General features: G+C 51.5%; 1 protein-coding gene across 1 annotated transcript in view; it reads right to left on the bottom strand.

The window, feature by feature from the left end:
- The window catches only part of AP3D1 (adaptor related protein complex 3 delta 1 subunit), a gene marked incomplete at its 3' end in the record, with an annotated part of 67,455 nt that overhangs the window by 25,770 nt on the left and 29,843 nt on the right, over positions 1–11,842 (bottom strand). Inside the window, exons 6-8 of the mRNA XM_015408878.1 lie at positions 9,901–10,030; positions 7,379–7,518; positions 3,839–3,912 (exon numbers count right to left, since the gene is read on the bottom strand). Coding sequence (XP_015264364.1) covers positions 3,839–3,912; positions 7,379–7,518; positions 9,901–10,030 — 344 coding nt within the window. The remainder of the gene's footprint in view (positions 1–3,838; positions 3,913–7,378; positions 7,519–9,900; positions 10,031–11,842) is intronic.

Below are 11,842 nucleotides of genomic sequence, written 5' to 3'. Positions count from 1 at the left end.
AAGTCTGGGCGCCGTCACCAAGCCACTAAAGAGGGGGGGGGGGGGGGGGAGAGATGAAAGGATGGAGGAGCCACATCACAATTCCACTAAGCCAAGAGACTAGGGCAACACAAAGACTTCACTTTCAGTTACCATTCGAAAACAACTTTAGGCAGGCAGTATGACAATGCTGGCAGGTGGCAGGAGAGATGCCGAACTTCTCGCATCCCCCTGCTTGCCAGGTATCCGCTGTCACCTAAAGCAGGCCACGTTCCATTGGAAACCAGAGTGCCAGTCCAGCCCACTGGCTCTTGGCTTCTTACAACAAACCAAATCTCATATGGGGTGGAGAAGTGGGTGGTGCCAGAAGGACCGAACGCTGTCATTGCCGCAGAGCTTTGGCCCCTACAGTGCTGCTGCTCAAAAAGTGATCAGATCCTTTCTCAAAAAATCAAGGTCCTCCTAGCCTATATGCAGCCAGCTCATCTCCTCTCTCCCCGCTCCCCAGGGCCTTTTTGCGTTCTGGAGAAGCACCATTCTTTTAAAGAGGAAGGCAGGTAAGACTTGAGGGCTGTTGGGTTGGCAGTACAGTGACATCAAGACAAAACAACAACAAAACAGTCGTGAGTATTGTCAACAGCTTATTCAACAGTCAGGCACCGTCCTCAGAATCACAGAGTTGGAAGGGACCTCCTGGGAGTCAGTTTGGAAGGGACCTCCTGAGAGCCAATTTGGTGTAGCGGTTAAGTGCGCGGACTCTGATCTGGGAGAACCGGGTTTGATTCCCCACTCCTCCACTTGCACCTGCTGATGTGACCTTGGCACGGCTGTTCCTGAAAGAGCAGTTTGTGTCAGAGCTCTCTCAGCCCAACCCATCTCACAGGTTGTCTGTTGTGGGGAGGGGAAGGGAAAGGAGTTTGTAAGCTGCTCTGAGACTCCAAGTGAAGGGCGGACTATAAATCCAATCTCTTCTTCTTCTTGGGTCATCTAGTCCAACCCCCTGCACAATGCAGGAAATTCACAACTACCTCCCCCACACACCTGGTGACCACTGTTTCACGCCTAGATGACAAAAAACCTCCAGGATCTCCAGCCAAACTGGCCTGGATAAAAACTGCTTCCTGACCCCAGAGTGGCGACTGGCATTTCCCTGGGATTGCAAGAAAGGGCCACGAGAACTAAGCCCTGGTGCAACCCTTCCTGCCCTCCCTCTCGCGTTCTGAGATCGCTCTGGTATCTCTTTCATGACATCTATTATGGTTTCCGGGCGACGAAGTGCTACAGCAGGGGGGTCCCCAACCTTTTCCAGTCTGTGGGCACCTCTGGAATTGTGACACGCGTCGGTGGGGCACAACCACAAAACGGCTGCCGTGAGGAGGAGGAGCCAACGACAAAAAGGTCAGGGAGTGAGCTTACGCATAACCCTAATAGTAATTCTTCAACGTTTCAGGCAGAAGTTCGCCTTTAACAGGATGCCTTTTAAAATGAACATACTTTAAAGTATTGCCTTGCAACATATACAAGCTTACCTTCAGTCACACAGTGAAGATCCTTGGTGCTGTGGTGGCAGCTGCTGCCAAAGGAAACTTAAAAAAAAAAAAATCTGAACAGCCAATCAGATCTCCTGTGGCCAACTAGAAACCCTGGTAGGCAAAAGCCCTACGGGCTCCATCCACTTTTTGAAACACTCGGCAGGAGCCATGGCTGGGTCGGCACCCACGGGCAGCACGTTGGGGACCCCTGTGCTGCGGAACACTCTCTCCTACGTGAATCCAGGAGACTACATGAACTCTGCAGTCTGCTCAAGCTGCAAGCGGCAACTGTGGCTAAGCCAAGGGGCTTCTGACAGCATTACTGCAAACCACAGCAGCTCCTCGAAAGCTTCTCAGATTACTCCCAAACAGTGGACTTGCCTTCCACACACACCCCATACCCAGCTGTAGGGGAGAACTGGTTATCTTCCAGGTAAAGGACAGCCAGTGCAGAGTCAGTGTGTAGAAGAAGAGACTGGGTTTATACCCCGCCCTTCACTTGGAGTCTCAGAGCGGCTGACAAACTCCGTCCCCTTCCCCTCACCACAACAGACACCCTGTGAGGTGGGTGGGGCTGAGAGAGCTCTTTCGAGGACTGCCCTTGAGAGAACAGCTCTGAGAGAACTTGTGACTGACCCAAGGTCATCCAGCTGCTGCAAGTAGAGGAGTGGGGAATCAAACCCGGTTCTCCCAGATCAGAGTCCGCGCACTTAACCACTACACCAAACTGGCTCTCGTAGTGTAGTGGCCAGAATGTTAAAGTACGATCTGGGAGACAAGGGTCTGGATTCCCAGGCTGCCACAAAGCCTCCTGCATGGAGCATGGGGGCCAGTGGCACAACCATGCAGCGTAATCTAACCTAACGGGCTTGTGATGATAAAATGCAGAAGGCAGAGTGCCCCAAGCTCCATGGAGGAAGGGCAGGGGGAAAAACCATACTAGGGCAGGCAAGACAATAACATGCTCTAGAACGGGGCCGGACGTTTGTCAAAACATCACAGAGTCTCCTTGGCAGTCAAGCTGAAGGGTTTGCCTGAATGCGGGAAGTTTGAAAGGGTTAAATCATTGACTGGACCTGAGGCTTTTGCTTCTTCTGCTTGCGTTCTCTGCTGCTGCTGCTGCAGGGACTGAGCCCTGTGTTCAGCCATCCACCCATACAAAACAGAGCGATCGAGTTCTCTGCTGCTGCAGGGACTGAGCCCCATTCCAGCCTACTGCAGACAAAAGGGTTACAACGAAAGCCATGGGGAAAGACCGGCCACAACTGGCCAATGTGAAACTATGGTTCCAAGGGAGTCTGAAAAAAAAATCACATTTCACATTAACCATGGTTAAGAGTTGTGCCAAGCAAACCAGGGTTAAGGCACTTCTTACCTTTCCGGCCACTTGTGATATGACAAGCAGGGAAAGGAAGCAGGACCGCAGTCGGCCACGGCTTCAAGGCACATTGGGGTATCTTAACCAGGGTGACAGCTACAAGCCAAGGTTAATGCCAAAGCACAGCTAAGGATTATGTCTGCAACGGGCCACTGGTTTGGTGAGCGGCAGCAACTGGCCTGTGCCGCAACAGAAACACTTCAAAAAACAATTTAGCAGACAACAGTCAATTGTTCCAGGAAGTGGCGTCCGACATGTGTCTCCCACAAATCTAGAACCACCAGGCAGCAGAGGGCAGCTGGCGTTGACCCCCAGGCGTCATATGCTAAGGCAGAATCAACTGTATCGTTTTGGTTTACATCAGCTGAGAATCTCACAGGTGGTAGGCTGAAAGGCCCGGCAGCTAATCGACTACGATGGGAGGAGGGGGGGGAGGAGACTGGAAAGAGGGGTGGGTTCGAAGTATACATACTGTCTGCTCGGCTGCATTTCTCGGAAGCCCACTACATTTTTATCTTTGACTGTGCTGCAATGAACTTTACCCGCTTTAGGTAATTGGAAGAGAGCACGCTGGCTGTTTGAGAAAGAAAGGAGGATTAAAGCAGACACTGCCGGGTCCTTCCGCTAACCTCCCAGAGAAACTGCTCCGTCTTTCCCTTTCTCCTCTAGTCTACTGACACGTCTTCCTGCTCTCCCCGTCGTCCACAGCAGCATTCTGGGGGTGGCGCTGTTGTGCCCGCTTGTGGCACACTGGCTCAAGGCAATGACAGCGAGAGAAGCAGGCCCCTGAAGATGATGCCCAGGGGCCGGCTACGAGCAAGCGGCCGCACCAGCTCGTAGACCCGAAGCTTCGCTAAGAGAGTCGAGAGATGTCGACCACACGCACACACGGCTCATCGGCCAACAGCCTAGAAGTGGCAACCCAACCGGGAAGAGTCAACCGACTTACCTATGTATGAGGTTGGTCAAGGGTTCGATCAGCTTCTTCCCCAGCCTGGGTTCCAGTGGAGTGAGGGCACCAAACTGTGTGTAGGAAACAGAGAAAAGAGAGCAAGCGGCTCAACAGCTGTCAGAGGATGGGAATACGCTATCCACAGGGAAGTGTCCCAGCAGCCGGGTTGAAGTGGAAATCACTGTTCTGCATGAGTGAAAATTTTAGTTCTACAGATGGCTGCCTGTGCGCATGCCCAAACTGAGAGAGAAAAACAACAGCGAAGCACGCTCCCACGTCTGGATGGCGGGGAGCGATGTGGCTGCGCAGTGATCCGGAGCAAGGAGGTGAGTGTGATCATGATTCTCCAGGTTAAAAAAGACCGCATCAGGGCCGTAGCTGTTTAAACCGCTCCCAGCACACCGTCTGACCGCACCCACTGAGGGGATAACCTCCCTGGAACAGACTGCCTGGCAGGATCGATGAAGGCAAGAGTTGCTGTGCTGGACCAGAGCTCAAAGTCCTATTTAACCCAGTGCCCTGTTTCCAAGGGCGGCTCCCCCAAAAAACACCTCTGCCCCTCCAAAAAGAAAGACTGTAGAACGGGGTGGCCAAACTTGCTTAATGTGAGAGCCACATAGAATAGGACACACACTTTTTATTGAAACATATGCAAATTTGCTTTTTATTAACGTTAAATGAGACCACCAAAAATAAAAAGGGGTAAAAACAGATATTGATAATATTTGCCCAATAATATTTATTTGTTTACTAATGATATTTATTTGTCTAAAAGAGAGAGAGGTGGAAAGAAAGAACAAAAGAGGTGGAAGGAAAGAAAGAGAGAGAAACGAAGAAAGCAAACAGATGGGGGAGGGAGGGGGAAGGAAGGGAGGGAGAGAAAGAAAGGAAGGAAGAAAGGGAGAGAGAGAAAAAGAGAAAGGTGGAAAGAAAGCAAACAGAAGGGGAGGGAGGGAAGGGGAAAAAAGGAAGCAAACAGATGGCTTGGGGAAGGGGTTTAAAGAGACACATGCCTTCTCCAAGCCAGCTGGAGTGTGTGCGGGTGCTTTGAGAACACATTTAAAGTTAAAGTTGCTTTCTTTCTCTGCTTCCTTAGCCAGTGCTCCCCAGCCTACCTGGGGAGGGGAGCACTGGGGAGGGGAGCACTGGCTAAGGAAGGGAAGACCACCCATCAGGGAGGCATGCCTCCCCTTTGCTTCCCCAGCTGCCCGGCCGGGAGCCCCACAGTATGTGTGAAAGAGCCACATGTGGCTCCCGAGCCAGTTTGGCCACCCCTGCTCTAGAAGATGGCAGAAAAAAAAGACTTTGATCCTAAACCGCGCAAGAGCAGTCATGTTAAAGGAATCCCCTCATCTCCCCCTCTTGCTGAACCTTTCTCCCCTCTTCCCCCAAATCCTCTTCATGGGCCCAAAGGAACAGTGCACCTCTCCCTCCCTTCCCCAACCCTTCTCTATGGCGTGCATATGTTACAACAGCATTCCCCTTCGTTGCTGCTTCAATACTGCCCCAACCAGGTGCCTCATACGCTCACAAGAATAGCATACGGCAGATGCATTTGTCTGCTATGCCTGGTTTCTCAGATGTAGCCTACTTCTCCACGCAGGGGTTCCACTGAGTCATCATCTGGTCTATTTACAAAGGCATCTGAGCTAGCAGCTGTCACATCTGGTGGCAGGGAATTCTGCAGGCAAACGGTGTGCCTCACAAGGCATGTTGTGCCCAGGGGTCATTCCGTAGAAACAGAGGTGCGGGAGCTCATTAGCATAACTTATTTGCATATGCCACACCCCCTGACATCACAGAAAGTGTGTCAGAAGGCAACACCCCACCGCTCTGGCTCCACTGGACTGTTTTGGATTGCTAGCTACTGAAGGGGACGGGACGGGACGTGCAGATCTGTCCTCGCAGAGGAGGGAGAGCTTGTACCTGAATAAAACCTGGTCTTAAAGGTTTTGGACTGTTTTGGGCCGGGGGGCCGGGGGCTCTGCAACTTACCTGGCTGCTTCTTGCTCTGACTTGGGGCTGCTGGGAGCAGGGGGTGGGGTTTGTTGCATGTGCTCGCCCCCTAGGCTCTTTACTGCCGGAGCTCCGCTCCTGTGCGCTCCTGCCGGAAATGACCCCTGGTTGTGCCTATCCTGAACTTGCTGTTAGTCAAGTTACCTGGGTGACACCCAACTAAGGAGATGTTCTCTCTTTCGACACAGAAGTCACAATACATGAGCTACCATCTCTCTCCTTCTAGTTCTTAGGCAGGGCTTATTTTTGAGAGTTAAGCATAACTAAGACTGTATTGGCATCTCCACAGCCAACACAGCTCTCTACGTGTTTAGAGAGACTAACTCAGAACTTTCGATACTTCAGATAACTAAAAACCCAGGAAGAGCAGAGTGCAAGGGTAAAAAGTTACCTGCTCTCAGAGAATCCAAGCCCTACATTTCTGTAGGACTGCGCTTCCTGACCGGAATGAGCCACGGCTCAAACAGCGTGTTGTGCAGAGATACAACGTTCTCTGAGGACAGGTGCTTTTGCTCCATCTTTGCCCTGAGGGTGATGGAATGCCCACCTGCTGCAGTAGGGGGCTCCCCGGGCAGGCTTCCCTGTGAGTTGGCACACCTCTGTGGAAGGGCCCATTGTTCAGTTTCGCAAGCAGAAAATTCAGGGTTCAAACACCTGCACTTCCAACTGCCGTGAGTCAACAGTACAGAGGTAGATGGACCCATGGTCTGATTCAGCACAAAGCAGGTTCATTAAGAGACAGACTCAGAATTTGCCAACCAGATGTGGCTTCCCGCAGCAACTGGTCCAAAAGTTACCTGCTCTCAGAGAATCCAAGCCCTACATTTCTGTAGGACTGCGCTTCCTGACCGGAATGAGCCACGGCTCAAACAGCGTGTTGTGCAGAGATGCAACGTTCTCTGAGGACAGGTGCTTTTGCTCCATCTTTGCCCTGAGGGTGATGGAATGCCCACCTGCTGCAGTAGGGGGCTCCCCGAGCAGGCTTCCCTGTGAGTTGGCACACCTCTGTGGAAGGGCCCATTGTTCAGTTTCGCAAGCAGAAAAATTCAGGGTTCAAACACCTGCACCTCCAACTGCCATGAGTCAACAGTACAGAGGTAGATGGAACCATGGTCTGATTCAGCACAAAGCAGGTCCATTAAGAGACAGACTCAGAATCTGCCAACCAGATGTGGCTTCCCGCAGCAACTGGTCCGATCCCTTTGCCTTGCGCCACTGACCTTCCTATAATACAGGTGATCTTACTGAAGAGCACAGGTGCCGAAGGCCCCTTTTACTGTCCAGGTTCCTAGTCGAGGAAGGCATCATCCTCTGCAGTCTTGTGCATTTCATCTCTCCCCGCCCCCCGCCCCAGCTTTTAACGCTTCCAGATGCAGATGACACTTCCCTAAGCTCATTATGCATGCCGCCTGCCTCTCTTCCCTTCTTCCCAACCACTCCGCCTGCAAGCGACAGGTCTGCTGCTCGCTTCGCACCCTCTGCTAACAAGGAGGGCCAGCCCCAGGGCCTGCTGAGACTTGCCAGTTTGATGATTTTAATGAGGACCCAATTGTTGGTGGAGGACGTCATCAGCTTAAAAAAGAGCGGAGCGAGGGAGAGATAGTTCTTCGGATTACGACGGGCGAGCTCACATATAACATTCACAGCAGCCGACTGGACCCCTGGAAGAGAAGGGTGGGGGTGTTATCTGAACAAGTGGGTTTGAAGAAGCAAAAGGGTCACGGACACAACAAAACTACAGCAACACTCCTAGTACCCAGTTAAACATGTGGGACAACCTCTGTCAAGGAGGAAGGGGGAGCAGATGAGTGTAGCATAGAGAAAGAGGAGAAGGAGATTGGATTTATACCCTACCCTTTACTCAGAGCGGCTTACAATTTCCTTCCCTTCCTCTCCCCACAAAAGACACCCTGTGAGGTAGATGGGGCTGAGAGTTCTGAAAGTACTGTGACTGACTTAAGGTCACCCAGCTGGCTGCATGTGGAGGAGTGGGGAATCAAACCTGGTTCTCCAGATTAGAGTGCGCCGCTCTTAACCACTACACCAAACTGGCTCTCAGAAAGGCACTCTCATCCTGTGGTATATTTCTGCCCTGTTCATCGCAGAATTCCAATCCAGGAGTGACTGCTGTGAAATATACACCTTCCTCTGTCTCTATAGCCTGTTTTAGACATAGCCGCAGTTCGAGGTTTTGCAAAAAGGGCAGCACCCCCCCCCCAACAACCTCCTCGCTACGTAGGGCCAGTTAAACTTTGGTTTCTATAGCAAGCTATGCTTTGTTTTTACAACCAAACTACAAAACTATGGGCTGGATCCAACTGAAGACTTCACAGGAGGTGCTGGCCGAACAGACCTTTCCCCAAGCAGCTCACTCTTTGTCCCAAAAATCTTCTCCGAGAGGGAGAGCCATGCAAAGAAGATTCACAACACTGTGAGCCACCGCAGTGAGAACAGGAATTCACTGTCTTCTCCCTCCTCTGCTGACACAAGCGGCAAGCAGGAGGAGGAGGATGCAATTTTACTTGATTCTACTTTGTTGCTGCAGCTCCTCCACACCACACCGCACTTTGTTTGCAAAGTTCTCCTGACCATCAGAAAGGATTTTCAAAGCAAGCACCAAGAAGCATTGGGGAAGGCAAGGAAAGAAGGCCCGAAGGTAGTGAGTTATTTCCACTGACGGTTCACAGTCAGCGACAGATTGATCTCCTTGTTCTCTCTGACCTCAGTGAGCTGACACAAATACGTTTTGTCTCAAGGCTGTGTGTAAAACCAGGCCATCTCCCAGAAATAACACCGGGAAACAAGCTCTCCCCAATCCTTCCTTCACACGTGCAAGAACTCTCAACTGGAAATCTTGCTTCTGAGTTGTGTTCTGGCCTTGCCGCCAGCTTACTCTTTCAGAGAAGCTCTTGACTGTTTCCACAGTACAGAGGAGGAGGATTAAGGCAGAGACCGCTTGCCAACATGACGGGAACAGATCTTGGCACGTGAGAGTATATTTAAAACCCTACACTTCAGCCACTGGACCAAAGCAGTGGAAAATGGAAGGGGGTGTACAGCTCCAAGGCAGAGAGCCAGTTTGGTGTAGTGGTTAAGTGCGCGGACTCTAACCTGGGAGAACCGGGTTTGATTCCCCACTCCTCCACTTGCACCTGGATGGATGACCTTGGGCAAGCCGTAGTTCTGATAAGAGCTGTTCTTGAAAAAAGGGCAGTTTCTGTTAGAGCTCTCTCAGCCCCACCGACCTCCCAGGGTGTCTGTTGTGGGGAGGGGAAGGGAAAGGAGTTTGTCAGCCGCTCTGAGACACCTTTGGGTAGTGAAGGGCAGGGTATAAATTCAATCTCTTCTCTTCTTCTTCTTGTTTGGTCCAGCCTTTCACTGAAGCTACAGAAGAAGCACCAAGAACAGCATCTAAGTACTGGGTTCCCTTCTCCCCGACATCCAGCCGAATGCCTCTGCCCTGGCGCCAGGCTGCAGGTGACAGCTGCTGTGCCAGCCAAGGGAGGAAATGCAAAATACAGAGGCACTACAGCACGAGGAATGTAGCCTAGATGCTGGCGTGAATCCCAGAGAAAATTTCTACAGACGGAAGGGATTTCCGCCCGCGGAGAGTGACTTCCCCGATTCCCTTCGAAACACCCCCGAAGCGCTGCTCCAGGGGGAAAGGGGGGGAGTCATAGGTCCCACAGGGGGTGGTGGATGTCTGTGAAAATCACATGGACATCTCTTCTGCCCATGGAAATCCACCACAGGTTCCAGTCTAATGAGAGGGAGTTGGACGGGGCATCACATCAACTTTGGCCCAAGTGGAGAACATGGATGAGATTTTGGACACCGGAGTGGAAAAGGAAGGAGAAAACCAGTCAAAACTTCCAGACATCCAGAAAACTTTTCACTGCTATAGACACACACACACACCCCTCCCGGTTCTTACTCCATTTCATTTTTTGAGATTTGTCCCTCGCCAGTTTGACTGCTATCAGATATGCCCTCCCCACGCAAGGCAAAACTTTCTCGTTCCTGTTTCAGCTCTACTCACTAACCGGGATCAGGGTCTTCCAGTTTCTCCTTAAGGCGAGGGAATGCAGGCCGAAGGGATTCAGGGTATTTCAAGAACACTTTGTACATGATTAGCACTGCCTTCTTCCTGATGTAAGGCTTGGTGTGAGACATCTGGCGGAGGGAGAAGAGACAGAAGGAAAAGCTAATTGCGCGCCTCTCATAGTCTGATGGCGATTTATCTAAGATTTGTTCCATGGGTCCTGCAAGAGGGAATTAGATAAACATATGGAGCAGAAGATGGGAACTCTCAAGCTGGGGCAAGGGATGCTCTGTATTCTTGGTGCTTGGGCGGGGTGGGGGTGGGGAGCAACAGTGGGAGGGCTTCTAGTGTCCTGGCCCCAGTGCTGGACCTCCTGATGGCACCTGGTATTTTTGCCACTTTGTGACAGAGTGTTGGACTGGATGGGCCACTGGCCTGATCCAACATTGGCTTCTCTTATGTTCTTAGCTCCCCCCCCCCCAGTATGCTTAAGAGTCTGCTGTGTGAAAGAAATGACTCTCCACAGTTTGCCCAGCAGCTTGGGAATCAGATACAGAGAGGCATGACAAAAGGCATGGCTCTGCTCACCTGACTTCTGGGTAAAAGCACCAGCAACTGGCAGCCAGATAACTGTGACCTCTGAAAATTAGATCTGGATGTGTGATTGTCTTAGGGCAGGGATGACGAACCTTTTAGAGACCGAGTGCCCAAACTGCGACCCAAAACCCACTTATCGCAAAGTGCCAACACGGCAATTTAACCCAAATATTGAGGTTTTACTTGAGAAAAAACAACTCATACATTAACTTAAGATGATCCAAACAAAGTAAGGAAAGCAATCCCAAATGCTTTCATTTACTTAAAATTATTTGGCAGAGAATTCAACACTTAATGGTCTGAGACTGGCTGGGGCGATGGCATGCATGCCCGCAGAGAGGGCTCTGAGTGCCACCTCTGGCACCCGTGCCATAGGTTCGCCACCACTGTCTTAGGGGCTCAACCCACAACCCCTCTTGCCCTCAGAGGAATGTGGTGCTGCCATGCCACGGGGAAACACAGTGCAACGAGCTGCACAGCTCTCTCCTTGTTCTGGCAGTGACACTGTGGCTGGGAGGAAATGTTTCCAGGGTGTCGCTAACCTGTGGAACTTGCTGCCCCAGGAAATAGTGACTGCTTTTAATGGGGATTAGAAAAATCTATGGAAGAGGAGAGGGCAATCAGTGGCTAATAGCCATGAGGGCGACACGGAGCTTCTGATGCAGAAGGGCAGGGCCTCTGAATGCCAGCGGTAGGAGGGCAATTACACGGAGAGGCCTTGGTCTTTGCGCCCCTGCGTACGGATCTCTTCCCAGGGCATCTGATTAGCCACTGTGTAAAACGGGATGCCGGACCAGATGGACTATCGGTCTGATCCACACCAGGGCTTCGCTCATGTTGAGAGCCACAGGCCCTGCTTTGTTCCCCAACTCAGCGGTTTGCAAGCTGGCTCCTTTCCATAGCATCTGCTACAGAACCCCGTGCACCAAAAGGGACGCTGGGGTGCAGAAAGTTTCCCAGAGTCACTGACCAGACCTATTCAGCCTCACTGTCGCTCCACATCATTTGTGTCCCCTGGAGTACACTAAAACCAAAGCTGCTCATTACCGGTACGTAAGCGTAAGTACTCTAATGCTTACTTCTTGGGCCGATGTCCACCTATACGGCCAATCTTTGGAATAACTGCTGAGTGTAGCCAAGTGTATCCTCTGGACAGTGACCTTCAAAGGGGTGACAGAAAGCCTCAAGGAGGCTCCAAAGACGCAACTTGGTGCTGGGGGGGGGGTCAACAGTGGGAGGGCTTCTAATGTTCTGGCCCCACTGGTGGACCTCATGTCACCTGGTATTTTTGGCCACTGCGTGACAGAGTGTTGGACTGGATGGGCCTTTGGCCTGATCCAACATTG

This window comes from Gekko japonicus, unplaced genomic scaffold (assembly GCF_001447785.1).
Source record: "Gekko japonicus isolate JY-2015 unplaced genomic scaffold, Gekko_japonicus_V1.1 scaffold4720, whole genome shotgun sequence".
Classification (NCBI taxonomy): domain Eukaryota; kingdom Metazoa; phylum Chordata; class Lepidosauria; order Squamata; family Gekkonidae; genus Gekko; species Gekko japonicus.
Note: the sequence above shows the minus strand (reverse complement) of the source record. Positions and strands in the feature narration are given on the sequence as shown.